Source organism: Triturus cristatus, chromosome 12 (assembly GCF_964204655.1).
Source record: "Triturus cristatus chromosome 12, aTriCri1.1, whole genome shotgun sequence".
Taxonomy (NCBI): domain Eukaryota; kingdom Metazoa; phylum Chordata; class Amphibia; order Caudata; family Salamandridae; genus Triturus; species Triturus cristatus.
This window is the reverse complement of record NC_140595.1, coordinates 207,401,806-207,429,295: the sequence shown is the minus strand read 5'-3', so window position 1 is coordinate 207,429,295 and position 27,490 is coordinate 207,401,806. Positions and strand designations below refer to the sequence as shown.

Genomic DNA, 27,490 nt, shown 5'->3' with positions numbered 1-27,490 from the left:
GAAGGACTTTGGTTTTGGTTTCGGTTTATGTCCCGCCGGCCCTGCAGGCCGCCACATTTGCTGAATTGGGCAGGGCTTTGCTGACTCTCCCGGGGGGCATGCTGGTAGTGGGAGGGGATTTCAACGCTGTGGGTTCCGGACTGCTGGATAGATACCCGCCCAGGGACACAGGGGGGGCTCAGAAATGGCTTCCAGACCTCCTAGACACGTTTGGCCTGATAGACTGCTGGAGGCTCCGGCACCCCACACAGAGTCAATATACGTTTCACTCCGGGGCGCATGGTAGCCTCTCCAGGATTGACTACCTGCTCACTCTGGCCGCACATGCCTCGTTGATATCCGAGGCGAGGCACATGGCACGTGGTATCTCTGATCACTCGCCAGTGTGGATCCGGCTGGATCTCGGTCGGGAGGGAGGAGGGAGGGTGGCCCCCATTAACCCTTGGTATTTCCGAGACCCCAAGATGCGCAGCGCCCTGGTAAAGAAGGTAGATAATTACTTTAAGGACAATCTGGGATCCGTGGACTCGGCGATCTCGCTGTGGGAAGCTTTTAAGACCGTGCTTCGGGGGGAGGCCCTCTCCCTGGTGGTGATTGCCAAGAATCGGAGGGATTGCGAAGTGCGGCAAGTGGAGGAGGAGATTGCGGCCCTTGAAAGGGATATGGAGGAGGAGGTCACAGAGTCCTCATTGCATGAGCTTTGCTTGAAGCAGGCGGAGTATAGGGACCTGGTGACGGACGCCGCCAAGACCCTCAGCAAGGAACAACAGGGCCGTCTGTATGATGTTGGAGATAAGGCAGGGAAACTCCTGGCGTGGCTGGACAGGAAGGAACGGGTCAATAGAGTGGTGCCAGAGTTGATTGGAGAGGGGGGAGAGGCGATTGTGGAACCTGAAGGGATTGTGGAGTGTTTCGCGGAGTATTTTCATAGGGTTTATTCCTCTGTGTCGGACAGGCCGCCCGAAGACTCGTCTGATCTCCTCCGTGATATCGAGTTGCCCTGCCTCTCTGACATAGATAGGGACGATTTGGATGGCGATATCACGGTTGACGAGGTGGCGGGGGCGATTCGCGCGTTGAATTCGGGTAAGGCCTCTGGACCGAACGGACTGCCGATCGATCTGTACAAACTGTTCCCGGATAGGGTCGCCCCTCACCTGCGCGCCATGTTTTTGGAGGCGCGGGGAGATGGGATCCTTCCGTTGGATCAGCGGCTGGCGTCGATCGTGGTCATACACAAAGAGGGTAAACCCCGAGATAGATGCGCATCCTATCGGCCCATTTCACTCCTCAACGCTGAGCCGAAAATTCTGGCCAAGCTCCTGGCTACCCGTCTGATTAGGGTACTTGGGGACCTGGTCCACCCTGATCAGTCTGGCTTTATCCCGCACCGAAACACAGCATTGAACCTTAGGCGTCTTCATGGCGTCATCGCCAGGGCGGGCACGCTGCGTGAACCGGCTGTTGTGGCATCTCTCGATGCCACGATGGCCTTTGACACGGTGGAGTGGGCATATTTATGGGCCGTGCTGGCCAAGTTTGGTTTCGGTCGCGGGTTTGTGAGTTGGGTCCGGTTGCTGTACGAGGGGCCACTAGCGAATGTTGTGGTGAATGGTCGGGCATCTGCTCCGTTTCAGCTTGGAAGGGGTACTCGGCAGGGCTGCCCCCTGTCGCCTCTGTTGTTCGCCCTCGCCCTTGAACCGTTGGCTGCGTGGATACGTTGGCACCCGGATATACGGGGCCTTCGGTGGTCGCCTGATCACGAGGACCGTATTTCGCTTTATGCCGACGATATCCTGCTGTATCTTGCCTCACCAAAGAAGTCACTTATAGTGGTCTGTGACGTACTCGCATCGTTCGGTAGGAACTCGGGGCTTGTGATTAATTGGGGCAAATCGTACTTGTACGTTCTTAGTGGCGAGGTCCCACCGATCCCTAGAACATGTTCGATACAGGTTGCTCAGCAAGGTTTTGTGTATTTGGGGATTTTTATATCCATGGATCCTGTTGTGCGCTATGAGAGGAACCTCTTCCCCCCCTTGGCACGCTTGAGGCGAGATGTTGAAGGTTGGCGGAGGCTGCCGCTCTCCCTTGTTGGGCGTGCGGCCCTGTTCAAAATGATGTCTCTTCCCCGCTTCCTCTACGCCCTCCAGAACACCTTGGACTGGGTACCGGCTAAATACTTTCGGGAGGTCGAAGGCCTCCAAAGGACGTTGCTGTGGGATGGGCGGCCGCGAATAGCTATTTCAAAGTTGACGCTCCCATGGTACGATGGGGGCATTGCGCTCCCAGACATCCGACGGTACTACTGGGCCACGCAGTTGAGCGCGATCAACCATGGGTTTTACGGCCCTGCCCTCAGCCCTGGGTATGCCATGGATAGGTGGCTGCTGCGCGGCGGCAACTACTACAGGGCGTTGTATTCGCGGTCCCTAGACTCGTCCCTCACGGGGCCCACAGGTGTGGCGGTGCGCGTATGGAAGATGGCGACCGACTCGCTGGGCTGGAAGGACAGGCTAACCCTCGTTACCCCATTGTTTGAATCGGAAAGGTTGGGAAGACTCTGGCATACGAAGGGCTTTGATAAGTGGGATCTGATAGGTATATCCAGGGTGGGGGATGTGCTGCATAAGGGGAGGGTGAAGTCTTTCGAGGAGTTGCAGACTGAGTTTGAGCTAGGGCCTTCAGAGTATTTTAGGTATATCCAGCTGCGTCACGCCCTCCGATCAGTCCTAGTGGAGGGTGAGAAGGTGCCGGAGTCCTCTCCCCTTGAGGACCGTGTCCTTGATGGTCATATGCCCGAGAGCACGATTTCGCTCATATATAAGAAGTTGATAAACGTCCGGGCAGACTTGCTATTGGGGCTGAGAGAACAGTGGACCAGGGATGGCCTCGAGTTGGATAATGAGGACTGGCAGTCAGCGGTTTCTTCGCCTAAGGAGGTTGCGATCCCGTCGCGTCTGAGGCTGGTGCAGCTTAAAATACTGCACCGGGTGTATGTTACGGGGCCAAGGCTGGTCCACATGGGATTCTCGGAGGATGGCCTGTGCAGAAGGGGATGTGGTATGGTGGGTACTTTTCTGCACATCATTTGGGAATGTGGTGTCATTGTGGAGTTCTGGAGGAGAGTCCATGCAGTTATGGGGGAGGTGACGGGCATTGTGCTACAGCCGGAGGCGCGGTGTTGCCTCCTGAACGTTTGGGGGCCCACTGATCTCGACGAGGCACAGACCCAATGGGTGACTCTGGGTAACATGGTAGCTAAAAGGGATATCGCGCGATTGTGGGGCTCCTCGGGTCCCCCTACACTGACCGCGTGGAAGGAGAACATGGATTGGAGCATGTTTAGGGAGAAGACGGTCTACTGCTCTAGAGGTCGCCCCCGGAAGTGGCATGCCATCTGGGGGCGGTGGAACCAATACAGGGGGGGAATATGTCTTGCCCCGGATCCGGAACCTCCCGAGGAACAGCTTTCCCCCTGACCTACCTTCCAGCACAGTTTGGTTTTGGTACCCGTTCTGGGCCTCTGCTGTTCCCCTTCTTCCTCCGCACACAGTCTTATACTTAGTAGATGAGTGGGGTCCTGCCTCCCCTGGGGGCTTTCGCCATGGGATTTCAATGTTCTGCCTTGCTGGGGTTTGTTGTGTGTTTTTTCTGTGTTTATTTAAAATTGGACCTTTGCATTACTCCTCGTACTGTATCCGGGACGCATTACTGTATCTAACTTGCAATGCTGCCGAACCTTCGGGCTGTCGGCTGAATAGCTGTGTCCTGAATTTCGAAATAAAGGTTTTCAAAAACAAAAAAAACAAAAAAAAAATAAGGTACTGATTGAAGGTTCCGAAGCTTTAAATGTGTTTTAGCGGGTTCTAAATCACCATCAACCAGTCCAACTAATTGGTCCGTCGACCAAGTGGTGGAGTGCCTTGATGTTAAAGTTAGGATTTTATAGGTACTGATATATATAATAATGTAAATACTTTTCCTCCTATAGGTAATAAGGTATCCCCACATGTACAGCGCTTCTTTCCTCCTGTGTGCAGATTCGGAGTGAGACGTATGAGTGTTGGTGTTATGGGCCCCACCAATGAATGCGTGTATGAATGAGTTAGTGTGATGACGGGTCTGTGACGCAGGGAGGATATGTAAATTTGCCCTTTCCGCTGGAACGCCAGCTACTTAAGTGAATCGTTACACCATTCTAACGGGTAGTCAGGCATGATGAGTTTCACATTAGCAGTAAGGGGGGAATATCCGCGACTTCTAGTTGATAGTCACACCAGACAATGCTCAGAATGAGGTGTATTTCCTCATTACAGGGTTTGATCTGACACTTGGATTTCTAAGCATATCATCCGCATATAACGATATTAGGATATAACGGCCGGTGGACTGAAGGGCGTGCTCAGTGTATTGTTGTCTAGTCTTGGCTGCAAGTGGTTCTAGGGCAAAAGCAAATAGGATGGGTGACAGTGGGCATCCCTGACAGGTTCCCAGAGAGATGAGTATAGGTTGTGTGGAAGTGTTATTAACACAAAGACGGGCCAAGGGAGCAGTCTATAGTAATTTGACAACTGAGGTACTAGGATGTCAATATTGTTTATAAAACTCAGTTGGGAAGGCATCTGGCCCCAGGGCCTTGCCCGTCGGGAGCCCCATTATCTATTCCTTTATTTTGTCAAGCTCCAAAGCTTGTATTAGAAACGTTCTGTGCATCTCTCCTAGTCATGCGATTGCAGTGACAACTAGAAATGTGTACTTGTGCCAGGGGAGCAGTTGAATTTGTTGGATTTCATGGTGTAGAGGTCAGTAAAATAGTAAAGGCTCCCATTCTTTGATCAATGTCCTGAAGGCTGTTAGCTATTGTGTCTACAGTTTCAAGAATGCCATTGACCGCCCACGGATGCTTGATCAACACAGCTAGAGACTTTCTGGGCTACTCCTTCTCCTGTAAATGCAGGTCGTAGCCTATTTGCCATGGTATTTCTGCTCTCTGTCAACCAGTCGTCAGTGATTTTGCTTCTTATTTGCTGAAGTATAGGTCCACCCTCATCTTCTCCAATCTCCTCTCCAACTGTTTAATGCAATTCTCTAGCCTGATCTAGTGTTTGTGGAGGGACTTGAGAACACCAAAATGCTTGGAGATGTAGGTTACCCTTGCTGTTGCCTTAAAGGCCTCGTATACAGAACTCAGATGGACCACTTTGCTCAGGTTGGACTTTAAAAACCCTTCAATCGCCTCACGTAGTTCATGACTAAATAGATTGTCTGTTAGGAGTTCAGGGTTAAACTGCCACAGTCACCCAAATGGTAATGAATCTGGCCAACGCAACTGAAGTAATACCGGTGAGTGGTCCGACACTGCGGGCAAGATGTTGCACATCAACTATCCATGTTCCCCCGTCTGGTGTGACCAGTTAGAAGTCAAACGTGGACCACATGTTGTGGACAATGGAGTAGGACATGACCTCTGTTCCTTGTGGATTTTTATGTCTCTAAGCAGCTTGTAGTTTATTTTCAGTCATTATCATGTGTACTTTTTTGGCTGCTACTGACCTGTATTTTAGTGCAGCCAGCGACCTGTCCATGTGCCTCTGCAGTGCGCAGTTAAAGTCTCCACCCCAGATCAGTGATTGAGGGCTGGTAGATTCAATCACCCCACATAAGCTGGTATAGAAAGTGGAGTCCTCTATGTTTGGGTAATTACAGTTCACTATAGCCCCCAGCCAACCCCAAAGGAGTGTGTATATGCATTGCCCGTCCACCAGCAAACCTTGTACGTGAAACCCAGTGCCATTTATCATCAGTATGATAGCCCCCTTGGGCATAAGCAGAGTAAGAGGAGGCTACGTGGTGCACAGCCTCTTCCATCTGCCAGCAAACTGGGCATGAACTGAGGAATCAAATGGGTCTACTGCAGGACAGCAATATTAATGTGATGTCTGTTAAGGAATGCCAATACCTGGTGGGCTTTACTGGGGTTATTAAGATCCCTAATGTTCCAGGTCAGACAGTTTAGGGTTTCTACCTTCTGGTTTTCTGGCATGTAGACGTGTGTAATACATGTTTGGATGAATTATGATCAAATATGTTGGAAAGGAGGTTGTGAACCACCTGGAAGTAGTGGTCTGTGTCCGCAGTTGAGAGTTATGCAGTGCAGTGAACCTTATGACAGGTAACCAATATCGACCCCCTCTCACACTGATGCCCTAGCTGCACCACCACATACCCTTTCCCCATCAACATTAAACACAACAATCAGAACCGAGGGTGTGGTCAACCGCCAAACAAGATGGGCACTTCCTAGAGCAGCTCTGCCTACAGTCAGCCTAATCTCCCAAAAATCCGATCAAATATCCGTCCCTAACAGTAATTGGTTGGCTACTTGCTGATCACTGGGAATGACAATGCGCCCTTAATTTCCATAAGGCATCACCTGCGGCAGGAAATAGTCACTGGGGCCTGTGTGATGCAGCAGAGTCTCAACCTTGTGTGCAGAGGCTGCCACGCAGCGTAAAGTTGAAGGCTCTGGAATGAGCACAGCGATGTGGAGATTGCCCTGGTGGCCTGGCGACTTTGGCCCCACCGGAGACTAGAGCCACTATTGGCGAGAGGAGCAAAGATCCAGTGAATTCCAGATCTGCCTAGGACCGTTGCAGGGCTGCAGACAAGTGCCTGAGAGCCCACCGGGCTAATTTCTGCCTTGACGCCAGAGTGCTGCAATCTGGCTGGCGCGAGGACTGACAGTGCGGTGAGTGCCCGTGATAAATCATCAAGACATTCTGCAGCAGCTTCACTTAATGGGCACAAGCAATGTAACAGCCTGCACTGGGACCGAAATAGGCTTAGAGGGGGCAGTTAGATCGTGGCCCTTAAAGACCCAAGCGGGGAGAGCAGTAAGGCCACCAGAAGGCCTTAATTGGGAGGGTGGGGTTATTCTCCCACGCAACCATGGTGCCCGGCGCACCCTAGGGGTGAGCCACCCAAAGGAGTTACAATGGGGCTGGCAGGGCCCGGCCGCCTGAGTAAACATTGTGAGGGGAGGCAAATGCACCAGTCGACTCAGAGCTCCCTTTTTTAACTGACTCTGTCTAGACGCCTCAAGACAAACTCAGACTAGTAGCCAAGTGATTTCCAGAGGTAGTGCTGTACTAGGCCCTTAAGGAGGTTAAGGTTAGTGAGGACCTGCTCCCTAGCCCCTTGCTCCCTATCCTCTTTGCTGGACAGCTACAGGAGCGGGATCACCAGGTGGGGCTCCCGGTGGACACCAAGGACCTTCTGGATCTGGGGGGTTGAGGACCTGCCGGTGCAGGAAGCACATGGCACGAAACCAGACAGGCCGTGTGCAGTGCTTTCATAAGCCCACAGGCAAGCAGGCAGTGAGTACTCCCAGGGCCCACTACTCTCCTCTCTCCCATTCTCTATGGTGCTGGGGCACTCGGCAAAGGAACACATCAGCCTTGACAGGCGGCAGAGGCAAAAGTAGCACGCATCAGACTAAGCGTGGCAAGTACACTCTCCCCAAAGAGGAGACAACTCTGGTGGGAGCCCTAAACCAGCAATCTCCCCCTGTTCAATTGTCTCCTGAGGGGGTTCCACTGACACTCATCGACATCATGGCCACAATCCAAGACGTGCGCACGTCCCTGGAAGCTAGAATTGATTCAGTCACGTTGGACATCTCGCTGGCGAGAGCGGACCTCCGCAACATGGGCACAAGAGTGAAGGAGGTGGAGAACTCTGCGGCAGCCCTTAAGGAAGACACAGCAACATTAAAGGCTCAGGTCAGTGAACTAAGTGCTACTACCAAAACTTTGGAAGCTCATTTGGAGGATTACGAAGGCCGCTCGCAGCATAACAATGTTCGCATCATTGGAGTCCCAGAGCGTGCAGAGGGACCTGCAGTGGACCTGTTCGTGGAAGAACCCATCCGTAAAAAACTGCAACCTCAGGGCCTTTCCAAATACTTTTCGGTGGAGAGGGCCCACCGGTTCCTGGGTGCACGACTTAGACCGGGGGCCCCATCTCATCCCATAATAGCCCGTCTTTTCAACTATCGCGACCGAGACGTTCAGGCGGCCCGCAGTGCTCCTCTGCTGACCTACGAGAATGGCAATATAACCTATTTTTCCAGACTTTACTATTAAGATCCAAAAGCAACGTCGTAGTTTTATGGAGGTCAAGAGGGTCATGAGAGGCAGAGATAAAATACTCAACGCTCTTTCCAGCTAAACTGAGGGTGGAGGCAGGAGGAAAGACTTGGTACTTCACATCGCCCGAAGAAGCCTGGGAATGGCTTGATGGATGGAGAACAGTGAGCGGCTCGGGCATGGATTGGGCCTGAGAGGGTGGAAGTGGTGGCCTAATCCAGCAAATAGGCAAGAGGCAGCAGAAGGCAGTCAGGAATGGGATGACTCCCCACAGAGCCAGTCGTCTTGATAACCTGCACTTTACATCTGGTAGTCCCAAAGGTACCTGAGTTACTGGGGAGGGCCCTCAATGACAGCACTTGAGTGAACGGTTCGTCCCCTGGGACGGGTCCGCTAAGCTTGGAAGCTGGGTCGACACAGGGAAATGCTGCCAGGACAAGGAACTTGTCTTTGCAGGGTAACCCAGGGACACTGTATGAACTACCACATCATTGGTAACATTCAATCCTTTCTTTGTGAGAGGGTGGGTGGTTGGGGCTTAGAGAAAGCCGCAGCTACCTTTTAGTTGAACATGTTGGGTTGAGGCAACAGATGCTCTGAAAAGTTGGGGGGCAGGCAGTTTTTGGTTCGCGATGCAGGGAGACGGGGAGAATGGATTCATTATTTATAGTTTCACAGCTGTTACTTGCGGCCCGGGAGGGAAGTGGCAGGTAGGGTGAGCTGATATGTTCAAGAACTATGCTTGTGTTGTTTTGTTGCTTGTTATACAGCAGGTATTCTACGCCCTAACACCACCAACATTGTTACACTGCACGCACAACTCATTCCTTGACCTTCTGATGGACCATACCGATGAGGGGGGAGGGAAGAATTACACCAATCACCACTTTCCACAGTAGCGACAGCACTAGGTGCCTACACATTTGGTACCTGTCTTGGAATGTCAACGGCTTAGGAGACAAAATCAAATGGGGAGTAGTGATGCAATATACAAAATGACACGCTCCAGATGTGATCCTCCTACACGCACCTCATGGGCATTCCCTGCAAAGTGCTAGATAAATGGGGGTATAAAATGGTAGCTCGTGCTGTGTACATCTCTGGGTCCAAAGGGACAGGGATACTCCTGAGGAAGCAATTGCCGCTAATTATTTACCATACCTGGTCTGCCACACATAGCAGGTATTTGGCCCTCTCCGGCACATGGGAGGGAGCTACGGTTAACATATGGTCAGCTTATGTTCCACCCAATTTGCACATCATCATGCTCCCTGATCTCAGTGCTCCTCTTCTAAGTCTACCTGATGGGGAACTTCTAATGGGAGGCGACCTTAATCTGGCACATTGCAATTCCAAAGACTGCTTGCTCCAAGACAAAAGACATCCTCTAGCCACATGCTGGCAGATGTCCTTGCTTCTGTGACCCTAACTGAAGTATGGCGAACCCTCAATCTCTTGCCACAATATTTTGCGTTCCACTCAGGTGCCCATTGCAGTCTTTCATGTATAGATTACATCCTCGCCTTAGCCGATTCCCTTTCCAATTTTCGAGATGTCCAACATCTGGCTACGGGAATCTCTGACCATTCCCCGCTTTGGGCAACCTACAGACTGGGCGTGTGGCGGGACCATCACGCTCAGTCCGTGGTATTTCAAAATTCCTAGCATTAGAAAGGGCCTTGTGGATGCAAGGAATGATATTCAACAGAAAATGAATCCTCGGTAACCTCACCTAGACCTTGCGCGAGGCATTCAAAGACTTCGTCATGGGGCAGACGCTCTCCCTGATAGTGTAGGGCACAAAATAAATAAAAAAGCTGGAATAGAGCCACTAGAGCATGAGATACTTGACCTCGAGGCTAACCTCACTCATAAAGATGACAAAAAGATAAAACACACCTTGAGTCTCAAGCAAAAAGAATATAGGGATACTGTAACAGAGGTGGCTAAAGTCCAGCACCGGACAACGAGGAATCACCTCTATGAGGTAGGCGATATTCAGCTTCCAGTTCTCTCTCTGGAAGATTCCATGCTTATGGAAAGCGATCAGACTGAAGATAAGGTTGCCCGACCAATACGGGACTTGAGTGCACGTATGGCAATGGACCCCAACGGACTCCCAATAAAATTCTACATATTCACAACCACCACCATAACGCCACATCTACTATGGATGTACAAAGAGTGTCAGGACTGGGGTGCTCTCACCCCTGACCAACGATTGACTTCAATAGTATTTAACCACAAAGAAGGAAAACCATTGGCTATTCGTGCCTCATATAGAACTATTTTGCTTCTTAATGCGGAAGTGAAAATACTGGCTAAGCTCTTCGCATCCTGACATATCCAAATCTTCTCTAAGTTAGTACGCTCTGATCAGTCTGTCTATATGCCAGGGCGCAGTATGGCACTCAATTTGCGACGTCTCATTGGGGTGCTGGGATGGGATGATGGAATTCATGAGGATGCTCTTGCCCTTTCACTGGCTGCTCGTATGGCCTTTGATACAGTCAAATGGCAGTACCTTTTCAAAGTATTGGCTTGCATTGGCCCCAAATGTTTGTCCTTGCTGAGACTTCTTTACACCGAGCCTCTAGCCCAAGTCATGGTGAATGGAAGAGCGCCTCGAGTCTTCCGTCTCCAGCGTGGAACTAGACAAGGCTGTCTGCTCCTCTTTGCCCTTATACTGGACCCTCTGGCAGCTTGGATCCAAATGGATCCACTGATTCGATGGCTGCACTGGACTGAGCAATTGGAGGACAGAATATCTCTTTACACAGATAACGTTCTGCTCTACATCGCTGACCCACCTTTCTGCCTCCACAGGATTATGAACATATTCACCCTCATGGCCGATAATCGGGGTACACGAGTAACTAGTCCAAATCTATTATTTTCATTTTGCATGGCCAGGCACCGGACCTGCCCAGGGAATGTGAGGCACGGTTGGAGGTGGATGGGTTCCGCTATCTAGGGATTTATCTTGCCACGAGCCTAATCCTGTTCTACGCCCATAATTTGCAGGCACCGCTGGTGCGCCTCCAGAGCGATGTCCAACACTGGCCTAGCAGTCAATACCATTATCACTACTGGGTTGGGCAGCACTGTTCAAAATGATGGCCTTACCACGCTTCCTTTATATTATACAGAATACGCCCTTCCAAGTTCCTGCAGAATACTTCAAGGCCATAGATTGAGAAATCAGGACTTTGCTGTGGGATGGGGGTCAGTGTGTATCACCCTTACCAAATTGACAACAGATTGGTATGATGGGGGAATAGCCTTGTAAAATGTCCGAAAATAATATCGGGCAGCACAACTGGTGGTTGTTAACCAATGGGTTCACCATCTGACAATGAACCGCCATATCATATGGACGGCAGGTTCTACGTCCAGGGAGATAGCTGGCAGTGCTCTATACCAACCCGTGCCGCATGCCTCTTCAGGGACCCATGGCTATCACAGTCCGAGTCTGGCATGCCACACTTAAATCAGTGGGCTGGGGGGGACAAGATAACTCAAGTCACACCACTGTTGGAGTCCGAGAAATTGGGCACGCTGGGGAGGCAAACTGGTTTTGACAAGTGGGATCTTATAGGCCTCTCCAAGGTTGGAGACCTATGGGCCTGGTGCGATGTTGTCCCATTGTCTGACTTATAACCGGAATACGAGCTGGCGCTATCTGAGACCTTTCTATACCTACAGATAAGACACGCACTCCAGGCGGCCATACCCCGGAGAATGGAACTCCCGGAGTCGTCACCCCTAGAGGATCGGCTGCTCGATGATCACATGTATCATAAGGCAATCTCCCTCACATACAGTTAGTTGATCAACAACACACCAGACACACTCCTACATTTGCAAGGAAAGTGGGATCAAGCATTGGGAGGGTTGGAGGAGGATGAATGGATGGGCACTTTGGCTTCCCCTAGAGAGGTGGCCATGAAGGTTGGTTTTCAGCTGGTCTAGCTCAAAATACAACACAGGTCTTATCTGGCATGCACAAAAGTGGCCAAGATGGGTAGGGCAGCAGATGAGGGTTGTCATTGACAGTCTGGCCAGATGGGAACTTTCTTTCATCTCATTGGGACTGCACAATAGTACAAACATTATGGGATCAGTGGTGGAGTGCTTGAATGCAGTGTGTGGTATTGGAAGGCCGATTTCCGCCATGTGGTGTCTTCTAAATGTGTGGGAGGAAACAGACCTGAATCTTGCGGAACTGACATGGATGACTGAGCCTGGTGATAACCAAACGTAACATCGCACATCTATGGGGGCCGTCACTAGCTCCCCTCCAGGGACATTGAAAATGGGACATGGACTGGTGCATGGTGGCAGAGAAAGTGGTCTGCGAAAGTCGGGCTGCCCCTAAAAAGTAGGAGAAAATCTGGGGCAACTGGAATGCCTATAGAGGACGAGCCTGCAACTCCCTCAACCCAACAGTCATCATGGACATTGACCCTCAGAACTGCACCCATGACATGGTATTGTTGGTCAGTACACACTGAAATGCAATAAATACGTCAACCATGTATGTGTATCATTTATTATGGTATTTGTACTGCCTTTTTACTTGCTGTGAATTTAATAAAAAGATCTTTTTTTAAAAAACAATCTGAACCAAAACCCATGCCAGGTAATGGTTGATAGTAACAAAGTGGGGTGCAACCCGTGGGAGTGGACCCGAGAACCAGCTTTAACCGCACTCGATAGGGTTGAGAGTATTCTGGAGGTCGAGTAGTAAATGCTTAGTTTCAGGGTAAAAAGCTGTAGTAACATGCCATAGTAAAATAGGAGCACAATAGTAAATCTGTGTTTCATATAGAGAGGCTAGTCATTTCTCTCAGGTACAAGGGTCTGAGAAGGCGAGCATGTAAATTCTTATAGTGAAGTATTTGTAAGTCATTGACCCCAGATCTTTACCAGACTTAGCCATGCATGAAATGTTCCACCATTGACCATTAACGATACGTACAGCATTCCCCCACACTCATACAATCTGCAGGCTCTCTGAATTCTTGCACCCATTTTTTTCAAGACTAAAGGATGTTTTATGTAGATCCAATCACCCATTACAAACCTTGTGACAGGTTTCTTTCTCAGTGAACAAACACAATCGTACAGAGCTTCATTTGTAGCATCACTGACTGAGTTTTGCATTGTTGCAGGCCATCTTAATGGTAGCGGGTTCAGGCACTCCTTTTACCTCTACCCAATGAAACATATGGTCAATCAGCACAATAAAGTATCTCAATTGATTAAGTAAAACATGAAATGGACTCAGAAAATCAATCTCTACTTTCAGACAAACATTTTCAGGAGACGTAAAAAGTATTTATAACTGCAACAGCACTTTACAGAACTAGGAACCAAGTCTTCAACATCACATATATGCTGGGCCACCAAAAAAGTATCCTGTACCCTTTGTTTGGTTGCACTCATGCCCAAATAGCCAGCATATGCAGTTTCTAAATTCTGCTGTCTGAAACAATTGGGAGGGATAAGCTTGTCGCCCCTCACTATAAGACCACTTTCTACAGACAACTCTACAAAAAGGCTGAAAATTGGCCTTTTCTCTCTGGGCCATCCATTTATCACAAAATCAGTGACTTCTTTTAACTCATCATACTTCTGTAGCTCAATGTGCCATTCATTCATGTTAGCAAACGCTACATGATCCATCACTTTAGCTATAATTCACTCTTCAATCTCCACATTGTCTTGTTGGTCATCAATTGATTACCTAGATAGAAAGTCAGCTCTTAAATTCATACCATCAGCAAAGTGCACAATCTCAAATTTGAATTCCAGGAACATTGTTGACAGCCTAGCTAACAGGGCCACAGATTTCTTAATTTTTCTTCCAGATAAAATATCAACCAAAGGGAGATGAGCTGTTGTTAAGTAAAATGATCTCCCCCTCAAGTAGGGTTTAAACGTTTTTAACCCCCTCCCCCTAAGTGCAGGCAAGCATTTCTTTTTCTATGACAGAATACCATGATTCCACACCTTTCAACCATCTAGAAACAAATCCTACTGTGAAGTAGAGGGAGTGTCTGCATCAGAGCCTAACAGAACTGAGCAGCAAGACGCAAGAGGCGGAGAAGGGAGGAAGAAAGCCACGGATCGGCGTTGAACTACCAGACCTTCCCAAGACAACGCTTCCCCCCTCCCCCGTGCTCCCCACACTAAACTTCGAGCACCCGGGCTCAGGCCCACTCAGATCCTAGCTCAGCCCACCCGGACCTATAATCCGATAGCCTTGAATGCCGGCCACAGCTGCAATGAGCCGCCAGGAGCAGGATCTCCAGCAACATGAACTCACGAACCCGACTGACTAATCTGCTCCAGCCCTGGTCTCACTGTCTGGACCAGTGATACTTACGAGACCTGGGACAACGGAGCAAGTGGCAGGCGTGCAGGAGAGGAACGCCGTGAGTGCAGCACAGGATAGCACATAGCAGCTGGACGGGCTGGAAAGGCTAGGTCCTTGAGAGTGAGGGCAGGGCTGAATTGCGAATGGAAGAGGTCAGCTCTAGGTTGATGCGGCTTGTTCAGCAGGCAGCTCCCCCCCTTCCACTCTTGCTAGCCCGCCATAAGCCCATCTGCACTCCCATGAGGAAACTCCTTCACCATCAAGTTAAAAGCTGATCAGCGTGACTGAGCTGAGCAAAGAGGTGGTCGCACAATGGATTCATAGAGGCAACCTTCAAGGCCCCAACTCGCGCAACAGACTGGGGGGGTGCAGGGGGTTACACCCAGGGACTCTCCACCAGTGCCCCTACTAGTGCAACGGCCTGCCCCCCTAGGCAGGCACACGGTTCAACAGTAAGCAGCTATGCCCAGTCAAATGCTAGAATTACAGAGTACCAGAGTTACCAGCCTGAGTTCCATCACCGCCTGTCCGGCCTGCCGCAAGGCCATAAACTTCAACCTCGCCAACCCGCAGATGAGGTCAGGGAGAACCAGGGTGGCCATTACCCCTAGGCCAGGAGGGAAAAAGAGAAGAGACGAAAAACGCGCCCCACCATCCAACACAGCGCCCATTCTTCTTCATTAACTGCAACAGAGTCTGAAAGAAAGGATATGGTGCCACCAAGTGGCCCAAGCCATCAAACTCTTTCAACCCACACCACTTAACCAAAAATATATACAAAAGTCAGCATCCTAAAGATGCAGGCTCTGCTGTCTACTCAAGTAGCGCCACTCTGAAAGGTCTGCAGGCTCCTCTGTTACCCCTACCTTTACCTCTCCAACTGCAGCCGCTATTACCTTCCACAAGGCCGCAAGAAGAGGCTTGCCCACATGTGGAAAACCAGGCTTGCCTACCTACACATAGCTTTTTATCTGTAAACTCTTCTGCCTTAACACAGCGCTCAACGGCACATGCCATACGCTAATCTCCCTCCCTTTAGCAACTCTGGGATCATATGTGATGCCCAGCACAACAATACAAAATCTGCCCCCAACTAGGCAGTCTGGGCAACCAGAAACGCCAATGCCATCTGAACTACCAGCAGCACCACAACTAGAACAGACCGAGCCTCAAGACCAAAATGAGCTTCAAGCCTCATCACACCTAGCATCTGAACTGATATTGCAATACACCATGGAGGGGGGACCTGCAGTCTGTACATTCCGTACCTATCACAAAAACAGCTGTTCCAATGAGGGCGTACGCAAGAGGAAGCTGGTTATAACCAAATCTCCACACGAACTGAGAGGAGTATACAGAACCTTCAGTCAGAGCTGGGACTAGAAGCCAGCCCCGTCCTGTCACAAAACAATAGCAATCTTACAGGACTCATAGGTCCCGAGAAGAGCACACAGGACCACCAGCCAGATTTTGGCCTAGAAGCGAGGCCCTCCCTATCATTAGGTAACGCTAACATCACTCCGGTAGAGATGCGGCGGCCTTCGGGAACAATTGTATCAACGCCAGCAACAGCCTGACTGCCTTCCGGCCCAGGCAGTTTTCCCGTCAGGATGGGAGGGACTGTCGATCTAAATCACCAGGAAAAGGGAAGGGCAATCCTCTCCTACCTGAATATGCAAGAATGGGAGGATATCCTAGCTGCCTACTTGCATGATCATCAACACAGGGATCTGTAGCCTAAGGCGCCCCAACTGAAATCATACAGCCTCGGTTAATCTCTTAAGGAGTAGTCTAAGGAGGAATCTAAAAGTGATGCAAACTCCAAAGATCAAGCTGGCAGCGCTTGGGTCTCCCTCCTGAACACCATGCAACTGGCCGTAGAGGCACTTCAATATCAGTCTGACAAGATAGACATTTAGCTTTCTTTATTAAACGCCTTGGCACTGTTCACCGTGGACATTGACGAGAAGCTGGGAGACCTTACCTGCCTAATAAAGAGTGCTCAATCCAAGGTCCAAATCAAATGCGGGTGCAGACTCATATTAGATAAATTATCTACTCTTCATCAATGCTAAATAGTATGGTGAAAGACATAAGATGTGCAACAACAGCGTCTACAAGCACGCCATTGCCAGACAGCAAATCGGCTTCTGAGGCAGCGCAAGGGCAGCAAGCCAATTTGAACAACTTGGAGCTTTGCCAACCATGTCATCAGGTGGGCACAGATACCCGAAAAACCACTGGGATGACAGGAATACCTAAATAACCATCTATGGACCCTTAAGCAGGAGTTCACGCTGTAAAGCCCAATTCCAAGTAACGCCGTCAGCAGAAAAGGAAAGGCCGAAACCAGAAAAACGCATCGAACCCAACACCTTTTTTCTCTGGACAACATACAAAATCAGATACCAAGTCGGGTGCGCTTGGCACACAAAATAAGGTCTTATTAATACCTGACAACCAACTGGATCAAGGAGGCACCCCCCCTTGCAAAATATCAGTAGGCCGTCTACAAAAAATTAAAATATAAATAACGCCACTATATTGTGCATGACGCCCCTCAAAGAAGCAGCCAACAGTTGCCTCAAGGCTCAGAGTCCACCTTAGGGCCTTTCAATACTTCCATTTCCCCAGCGCAGCTTTGGCCACTTGCACCAATGGAGGAGCACGCTTTAGCATCAGTGCTGGCAGCTGCAAAGGTCAAAGAGCTAAACAAGGCCAGAAGTAATGGGCCTGGACAAGAACAGCAAATAACAAAACTGGGCCGAACAACGAAACGATGCAAAACACTGGATATTTGGCCCTACCAGCTGTCGAGTGCCTCAGCCGGCAGTATGTAGTCCAGGAAGAACTGAACACCTTGCACTCATCCAAGCAGCCAGACTCCGGGGCGCTCATAAGCCAGACAATGGCCGGGAACGCTACATTTAGACCATCAAGAAAGGGGGAGGAAACCGAATTGAAGGATGCAACTGATCCCAACTGTCAACACGGAAAAGGGGGGTTCGCTAGTGAGCCTCCTCAGGCATTACAAGCAATGAGCATTTCACAACTGCAAACAAACTCAATGCTCTTCAAGCCTGAGTACATTTCAAAAGGGCATCAGGACACTCTGAACAGAGGGAACATTCTGAGGCTGTTACAGGCAATCCCAAATCTTGCTGATTTGAACTCAACAGATTTACTCTCAATACAATTTATCCGCCCGAAAACTCTTTGATGCGGGAGGCAACCAAGGCCACGTGGATAACAACAACAGTTGCCCAGAAAGTACTAGCAGAACATTGCATCTTTAAAACCTGGGGAATTAACATCGCCCCTCACCAAAATCCAGGATACCCATCACCCTTACTCGCTCCCAACCCAAGGACCAGATCAACTAACTTGCACGGGGCACAGGGTCAGTGCTCAGAGGGGCCTTAGGACAATCACCACAATGGAGGGCTAGTTTGATGGCGGACATACGGGACAGATCTTGGGCAGTATCTGTGCCTCGCAGCAGACCTTCAGGCCTTCGATCACTCACTAGAACCATAACCACCCTCTCTGAAACACAATGACAGCTCACACAGAAGGAAGGTGGCATAAGGTCCGAAGAAACCACACTTCGCCTATGCTCATGGAACATCAACGGCCTTCCCCAAAATAAATTGGATCTGGATTTTCTGCAGTACCTCAACTCATTTGATATTATTATGCAGCAAGAAACATGGCTTGCAGCCCCACACCAGCTACAAGGCTTCATATGTTTTGCCACTCTGGCCGTAAAAGGTGGTAAATTTGGCCACTCCTCAGGAGGGTTGGCAACCTATGTATCCACGACTAGCATAGAATTGGCAGTGTCAGTTGCCTCGTCCTAAGCGGTCACCAAAGCAGTAAAGATCACCATTTCTCTCTTAGGAAGACAGGCTGAAGTGGTGCTAGTCAACACATATATCCATCCAAAACACAAACCCAAAGACTCGGAAAAGTTAATGGGTCAACTAACAAGTTACCTTACTGAGATGATGAAAACCCTGCATTTCATCCTCTCTGGGGACCTAAATCAATATCTCTTTGGGTCAGCAGGGGGCAATGAAGCGTGTATCCAAACCACATTCTGTAACATCTCGACTCATTGCGCACCCTCGCATAGAAGCAAAAGTCGTAAGACCAGCCGCCTCCTAGAAGATCTAGAATATCTTCAGCTCAGGGCCTTAATAGAAGATTCCATGGGGACTCCCCCTTCCCCTTCACATTACTCCTCCTCAACAAGCTCCATGCTAGACTGTATCCTTGGGTTCCCGAAAGGGGGACAGAGACCATCGACCACAAAAAATCCTGCTATCATCAACTGTACCTCTTTGCATCCACCCTGAAGCAATCTTGGGATCCATTTACACTTCAAACCTTAGGAGAATCAAATGTGCAGCGGCAAACGCTGAGTCACTGTCAACAACAGCAATTGAGCTTTTCCAATCACAAGTATTGTACACAAAGGGCTACATAACCAACTGGGAATGCTTCACTGATACACTATTAAATCTATATGCCTCGTCTCCTAAAAGAAATCTCGGCCAGAATAATTGGATTCCAAAAGCACAAGAGGACCACTCTAAGATTTCTGAGACGCCACCCAGGAGACCAAGGCCGCCGTGCTCCCCTACCACAACACAGAAACTTGCTTAAAAAACTGAAATTGAGAATTAACAAAGACCATGAAGAGGCAACGTGGGCAAAGCTCCTCTATGACATAAAAGCTTAATGACAGCGCTTGCTTATGGAAAACGGTGAATACCATAATCCACCCTCAGCATGAGGGCATCTACTCACACATCTCAGAAGAAACCTGGACAAAATTCTTAAAGGAACATTTCAATCACCATACTGGGGGCAGCCGTATAACCAATGCAAACAGGAGGACACCTAAGGAATGCTTAAGAGCTGCCCTGAAAGAGGCACCCTCACCATTCTTGCCTGTCACAGATTACACACTAGAGCACGAGGCTAGCGCCTCAATGACATTTTTAATAAAGAAACAGATTGCAAAAGTGAGAAGAGAAGGGGCTCCGGGCCCGAATGGAATACCTTCGGCAGAGTTTAAACAGAGGGCAGTCGACTGGGCAAGTGCCTAGCAACCTCTTTTTTCGGACGTTGGATCATTAAGTAGAATACCAGAATCATGGAAGGGCTCTACGATTGTGCCAATCTATAGGAGTGGGGAGAAGGCCTTGCCGGGCAACTATCGTCTGGTGGCACTGATTGCCAACGAGGCAAAATACTTTGCAGGCACCGTGCTAGAAGAACTTACTGCCTGGGCAGATACTAACAAGATAATACTGCTAAATCAGACAGGCTTCTAGAAAACGTCAGGCACAAAAACAAATATCCTGGCATTTTCTCTACTCATCGACGCAGCCAAGATCACTAATCTTCCATTAAACCTATGCTTCATCGATTTTAGTGCTGCCTTTGATAACGTCAAGAGGGGAAGATTGTGGGGGAAGCTGTCGCGATGGGGAATCCCACAATCTGTCCTAAACATCCTGTCACTGCTTCACACAGACACTTGGGTCCAGGTGAAATTGGGAAGGGGGTCTCACCTCTCCAGAAAAGTGCCCACAAAAGCCTGAAGTAGGGTTGCGTGCTTGCACCCACCCTGTTTAATCTTTTTATGACAGATCTCCCGCAAGAACATAACAAATGTAATTCCCACGTGCCCAGGCTAGGAGGCAAAATATTGACCAATCTCATGTATGCCGATGATGTCGTTCTGCTTAGCCACACTCAGGTTTGCTTTCAGCATCTTCTTAATGAAATGCAGAATTACGCTACAGAGAATAACCTAAAAATCAATCTTAGGAAAACAAGAACAATGATCATTAACAACAAGAGGAAACTGCAAAGGAGTTGGTATCTGGGCGGCACACAAATAGAATCAGCAAGTGATTACAGATATCTTGGCGTCGTTATCAATCAAGAAGGGTTCTTCGTCCGCCAGAAGGAAGAAATCCAAAGCAAAGGGATGGCTATAGCAATTACAATAAAAAAGCTTGCATCAAAACTTATGGAGCCCCTATTAAGCCCTCTCCTGGAGGTAGTACAGGCCAAACTTCTCCCTAAAATTATTTACGGCAGCGAAGCTATGTGGGGCAGAGATACCAAACTACTGGACAGCACTTTAGTCAAACTGTACAGAATAATGTTCAGTCTCCCAAGTTACACGTCGCTTGCTTCAAATAACTTTGGAGTTTGGCTTAATAAAACAATTCCTGTCCAGGTACGGCGCTTATATTAGCTACTAGAATAAGATCAGATCCTCCACCTCAAATCCTTTACACCACCTTTTATGGCAGGAACTCCAGCAGAAGGACACTTCCCCCACGAAAAATTACCTACAGGAATCTTTGGAAACTTCTCGGCTCTCTGATCTCTGGAAGACACAGCTCCATCACGCAACCTTCAAGAATCTGGTTTCTCAGGTACCATCGAGGTTTTCTTCCATGTGCCCAGAACCTCCCTCCATGGCTGAGGGCGCCGACCCAAATTTCTTGTTGTCTTTGAGACATGGGAACAGGAGATATTTTGCACTTGATCTGCACCTGCAAAGAGTTATTGCAGGAAAGGGAAAAACTGCTAAAGGCCCTCTTCAAACAGTGGGGAATTTGCACTAGGAGGCAAGCAGTGCTGGCATGCTTCGATCCAGGGGCTTCACAACTGAACTGCAGACTGGTAAAATTCCTGATGTCAGCAGAGCAAAAGATGCCACAAGACTCGAATTGCAGAACTAGCCAGGCTACCAGCTGAAGATACGCAAGGAACTCACTGCGCAGTAGGTACAGGCAAAGATGTGAGCGTCAGACTATCATGCAAAGAACCTGAGTTTTAAATGTCAATGCTACGCCTGTAATTTTACCAAAGGAAAGAACTTGACTCCAGGAGACTTTTTAACAAAAAGTTTCATGTTCTTCTGATATCATCTAAGTGACACTATAAATGATTTTAAATTTGTTAAGTGGATCCATTTTAATACAAGTGCGCTTCTCTGCCTCGCAACACAATCAATAGGCGACTTATGATGTGACATACTCCTGCCTGCCCGCGCCCGCAAACGGTTCGTTTTAGACAGGTCTGCGCCGTAATATTAGACATCTATGCACTGCACTTTATGGTATGTACTAATGGTTTTATTGCTGTGTATTAATGGGTTTATTGTCTGTCCTACTTATAGCAATGGTTTTTAGTAACTATGCAAAACAAAAATAAACTTCAACTACTGTGAACTCCTTAATTCCATCCCATTGAGACAACAAAGTGCCCATGCCAAACACACTTGTATCTATCATTACTTTAACGGCAATCTGAAAGAGGTTGTAAAGCAGGGGCAGATATTATGTTTTGCTTGATGAGTTCCAAATTATTGTGACATAGTGGAGACTGCTCAAAATCAGTGTCAAGTTTCAATGGGGAGAGGAGTTGGCCTAACGGCTAGGGCGGTCGACCTCGAACTTGGGGAACTGGGTTCGAGTTTCAACAATGACGCTGAACATCCTGTGATTCTGGGCAAATCACTTAATCTCCCCGTGCCTAACAAAAAATGAATGTGTCCTCATGTAATGCAACTGGTGCTATGTAAAGTGCTCTGATACCCGGTTCGGGTCAAGTTCGCGCTATATAAAACTATGTTAAAAAAAATATATATATATGTTTCTGTAACGTTCCATAATGCTTGTGCAATTTTTCACAAATTTTGAATAATGTTTGCACTACCCTAAAAATGAACAGAGTTGTTCTTTGTCACATAGGTGTGGAGCTTTCAGTATACAATCCACTCACCCATGTTTGGGTTTAATCCCATCTGCCGACTACACATGTTCCAAATACGTCACCTCATTCGCCCTAAATATGCATTTGTCTTTCCTTAGAGTGACACCGTTTTCCAATAAAACACCAAGGGGCATATTTACAACGGGGCGATAAAAAATTATCGCCGCTTTAGCGGCCGTTTTCGGCCGAAAAGCGGCGATAATTTTATCGCTATATTAGCAAGGTCACGCTAGCGCGTGAAACCTTGCTTTAGCGTGGGGATTTCTAACGCCCAGCTTTGCATCTCTAATGAGATGCAAAGTGGGCGTTCCTGACCTGACATGATAGGAGAAATGTCGCTAAGCGACATTTCTCCTATCATCAAGCCCCACGCTATGAAGCATAGCGTCAGGAAAAGTAGCGATAACACCTGTTATCGCTACTTTCCTAACACCTGCTTCAGGACTGACTTAGCCATGATATCCTATGGAAGGAGGATATCATGGCTAAGTTTGTGAGTCCCTATCAACAAGCTAACGTGAGATTATCGCTGGGTTTCCAGCGATAATCTCACATTAGCCAGTTAGCGCTAGGATTTTTATCGCTGATGAGATAAGCGTTGCTAATAGCACGCTATCTCAGCGATAAAATTTGGCGCTAGCCGGCGATAATTATCCGAGCGCTAAGTGCACTCAGCGATAATTATCACCGGTTGTTGTTGATATGCCCCCAAGTACTTGACTTTATGAAGGATATCTAGTGTTCCAGCAAATATTACTATATCAACCTGAAACATGACAATATTACAAATTCCTTGCAACATGTTGATCATTACCTTCTGGGATGTAGAAACATCCGAAACCAGTCCAAATGACATGTTGCAATTGAAATGTACCATTGGGTGTAACAAATGCAGTAAAATGACGTGAGGTTTTTTCCCAGGTAGAGAGAGAGGTTGTGGGACAGCTACAAACTCAAGCAAGAGTCAAACCTGTTGTGAAGTGAAAACTCAAGCGCAAGAGAGCCCGAGTGCATGCTGCCACAGGAGAAGACAGACCAGCATGGGTTCAAGCGCGGGAAAGCACGTCCCAACAGACATTCCCAGAGAAACCGGGGCACACAAAATCTTTGCAAACAAAGAAAAGTGCCAAAGGTCCTAGAACACCTCCTGGGCCTTGTAGTACAGAGAACTGAGAGACACAGGGAACAAAAATCCCCCAAACAGGACCTCAATACAATGGCGTGTAGCTCCCGAGACCTTGACTCGTCGCCAAAAATAAAGTGACGTTCTCCGCGCCATGGAATTGTACACCAAAGGTAAGTTTAATAATAAACAGGTAAGTAGATTGCGCTGCGACAACCGACCAGCATTTCAAAGGTAAATACAGAACATTACACCCTAGAACAAAATGTCAGTGGCTAATGAGCTGGCACCTAAAAATTACATAAAAGCATTCTACAGCATAAGAGTAGAAAATACCTCATCATAATGTTGAGTGAATGAAAACCGAGCTATGGCCATCTCTTAGAAATATGTTCATGATGCTTATTTTCGGTTTTAGAGTTGCAAAATAGATAAGGGAACGGCTGTATGGGGAGAACGTGATCTGCACCAGATCTAACAGTTTAGTAAAGTACAAAAACTGAGACCACAGTCCGGACTACTTGCTCCGAGGCCCATCCTTTTCTGAGTATAGCCCATTTTATGCAGGTACGGTGTGAGCTAGGGGATTTACAAATTGTGATGGGTTCTGTGGAGTTTTCTTATCACCTATTTACCAGCAGCTTTGAGCCTTGATCCAGGTACTCACAGTCCTTCCAAAAAAGGGGACCACAGGAATGCATTCAAGAGCACACAAGATGGTCACACGGGAGGGTCGAACTGAAAACTATGCCCAATGGTTTTACATTTTCAAGCTTGCTCACTAGACCACGAAAGGGGTACGAGCGGTTCTGATACCAAGGTCTAGGGGGCTACTTCTAAATTGTTATCTCTTAATCAGTTAAGCTTCCACGTTTAAATCCTCCACCTCAAACGGATGTGGCAGTGTCCTCGACTTTAAATCGAACTGAAAACTATGCCCTCTGGTTCTACATTTTCAAGCTTGCTCGCTAGACCACGAAAGGGGTAGGAGCGGTTCCGATACCAAGGTCTAGGGGTCTACTTCTAAATTGTTATCTCTTCATCGATTAAGCTTCCACGTTTAAATCCTCCACCTCAAACGGATGTGGCAGTGTCCTCGACTTTAAAGTATGAATTACTATCAACGCCTGTCTTGATGTATCTGAGAAGCTGGAACCGAGCCATAGTTCAACATGTTTTAATTGGTTTATTTAAGAGGCCAACATCTTCAAGCCAACGAAAAACCTCCTGATGGGAGTAAAATTACAATATGTAAATCCCATTCTATAAAACTGTATTACGAAGTGTCAACCTGTATCGAGTTTTTTTTCTGACAAGATACCGTGTGGAACAACAGACTGCGCCCTCTCCTCACCTGGGTTGGCTTAGTGGTGGAAGTGCCATGGTAGAGAATGTTGTGTTCTTGTTTCCGGGTATATTTGTGTACACTGGTTACTATGGCAACTAAGGTCCCATGGAAGATGATCCATGCTTACATGGCGCCTTAGTTGCTGCCTGCGTGGATCTCAACATTCACAACTCTAGCTGGCAAAAATAAAGGCTAATGAGGATCAGCCTTGTTCAGGGATGATTCTCGTACACTAGCGGCACTTGCCAGCTTCTTTGAGGGCACAGGAGAGTACGTCAGTCCTGGTCACTTCACAGTGCAGCCTCCAGTCTGCGTTTATTATGACGGTCAGCAATGCGCGTTGCATTTCTCTCCTTTGTAGTCCTTACAGCCTCTCGCTGCTTAGTCTCACGTTGAACTGAACAGACTTCAGTTAACTACATCTCCCGGCATGACTTGCACATGGCAGCTTGCGAATACTCTGTGAACGCCATCCCTTCTGGGAGTTGTGGTTTGTTTGTGCCCAGTTTTTGCTGCATTTTGCGGAGGTTCGACTCCTTCGTACTCACTGTCCCGACGGCCTCGGCGGCGGCCCCTCCGGCCGGTGTTGGATATGGCAGACTGCCTGCGCTCGGTGACACAATAGCAAATCCAAGATGGCGGAGCCGCAGGTCGTAAGCAACGGGACTGGGGGTGAAGTGGGAGACCGACTCCAGCGTCTGTATCCAGCTGTCAATCAGCAGGAGAATCCTCTTCCCCGGGCCTGGAGTCCCAAGGACAAATACAGCTACATAGGGCTGTCACAGGGCAACTTACGAGTACACTACAAAGGTAATGGGCTGTGGGAGAAAAGGGAGGAGGTAGTGGAGAAGGAGGGGGAGAAGGGAAAGGGGCAATTAGGAGGGCCAAAGGGGAAGATAGGGTTGGTAGTAGAAATAAGCACAGATCAGATTGGGTACTCCTTGAAGAACCTTGGTGCTACCACAAAAGACAGGGAGAGTTTATTTACCCTCTTGTACCCTCCCTCCCTCTCTGACTCAGTCTTCAGCTGTGGGGAAGGCAACCAAATGCATTTTGAGGTACAGCATGAATTGGTTGCCCGCAAACCCTTAAGGACACGGCAGAGTCCTATTGCGCACATATTTTAAATTCTGTCCATTTGGAAACAAACACACTACATATTAATAATAGAATATATTACCTCACAGGTGTTAATTAACAATGTCGGTGGAGGAGGTGATTGTTGGTCAGTGGAATAATGCAATTATAGCATGTATCATACAATTTACTCTAAATATATTCTACACATGTATTCCATACAATTCCATTCCATGCACTGGTATTTGGTATGATTTGCCCACAACCAAATAGTGTTTGGTGAAGTATCAAAGTCAGAATATGCACCAGGTATGCCAGGTTTCATGTTCTGCAATGTAGCCACTACACTGCATTTCCTACCTTTGCCCCAGTATATTTTGAACAGCTGATCTTAAAAGCCACCCTTTGACCCCGAACCTTCCTGCCAATATTTTGAAAAAATGTGTTATCTCCCAGCTCTACCTGGAAGCGACTGCACTACTTGATCCATTCCAATTGGGGTTTCGCCCGCTATGTAGCACCTACACTGTCCCTATGGCTTAATTTGTCTATGTAAGGGCTGCAACCCGATCTGTAGGCGGCATTCAATACTGTCTCCCACTCCATACTTCTCAAACACATGTTGGACCTTGGCATCTGCCAGTCAGCCCCTAGAAGGTTCACATTTTTTATGTGTGTATAAGATGCTAGTCTTTCTCACCCTTTTTTGCTCTGAACCAGTTTCTCTACCACAAGGTGTTCGACAGGGCTAATCACTCTTTACTATACATATTTCTCCATGTGACTGATCTTATTCATCCTTAAGGCCTGGAAATCTTTTCATGTACAGACAATGTTCAGCTTATTGTATCATTCTTCAATAATGATTCTAACATGCAGATTATTTTCTTTGAATATATGAAAGTTATTGCATCTTGAATGTTCAATAACTGCCCCAAACTGAACAGAGGGAAAAAAACATAATTTCTCCTTTTAGGTCACCCAGCCGGTGGCCAGATGATCCTGGGCAGATCCTTGAACCCTCATGTTCTGATAAGAACATGCATAAGAAATGATCTATTACCTTGGAGGAGAGGCAGCAAGGGGGCCAATGATAAAAACATGTCCGTAGCACTAAGGAATCCCCCAGGGTGAATCCACTGTACAAATACACCTGTTATTTGTTTACTTAATCATCAAAATGTGATGCAGCTGTGCTGGGCTGTAATCTTTCAGATATATGAGGGTGCAACAAGTGCAACTGACTGTTCCCCAACTCTGATGTTCTTTCCAGTGCAGGACTGATATATTACTGATTGGCCATGTGTCTAGCCAGTGTCCGAGCTAATCGTGAATGCGATGTTGCCAAGTTGCCTCATGTCCTGTGTGAAAGCTTCTGCCATTTTATGCTTCTAAGCCATCAGTACACTTCTTGGTGATACTTGTAGGTTCGCCTTTTTAGGTCTAGTTTGTTAGCCAGTATCTTTTGAATTTAGAAACATTTGATATAGTACATATATTCATATAGCGGCCTGCAGCCAGCCCTCTTCATCCATTGGTCTGTTGTTGGCTCATTCACATTTGTAATTCTCCCACCACAGCATGGGGCAGTGGATCTGCTTACT

The 27,490-nt window shown here is 48.1% G+C and overlaps 2 protein-coding genes across 2 annotated transcripts in view; one reads left to right on the top strand and one right to left on the bottom strand.

Moving 5' to 3' along the window:
- The window catches only part of TSNAXIP1 (translin associated factor X interacting protein 1), a 362,126-nt gene extending 337,245 nt beyond the window's left edge, over positions 1 to 24,881 (bottom strand). The window contains exon 1 of the mRNA XM_085637810.1: positions 24,816 to 24,881. Coding sequence (XP_085493936.1) covers positions 24,816 to 24,844 — 29 coding nt within the window. The 5' untranslated portion in view covers positions 24,845 to 24,881. The remainder of the gene's footprint in view (positions 1 to 24,815) is intronic.
- A 495-nt stretch (positions 24,882 to 25,376) lies between these two features.
- Positions 25,377 to 27,490, top strand: part of RANBP10 (RAN binding protein 10) — a 413,778-nt gene continuing 411,664 nt past the window's right edge. Inside the window, exon 1 of the mRNA XM_085639148.1 lies at positions 25,377 to 25,619. Coding sequence (XP_085495274.1) covers positions 25,445 to 25,619 — 175 coding nt within the window. The 5' untranslated portion in view covers positions 25,377 to 25,444. The remainder of the gene's footprint in view (positions 25,620 to 27,490) is intronic.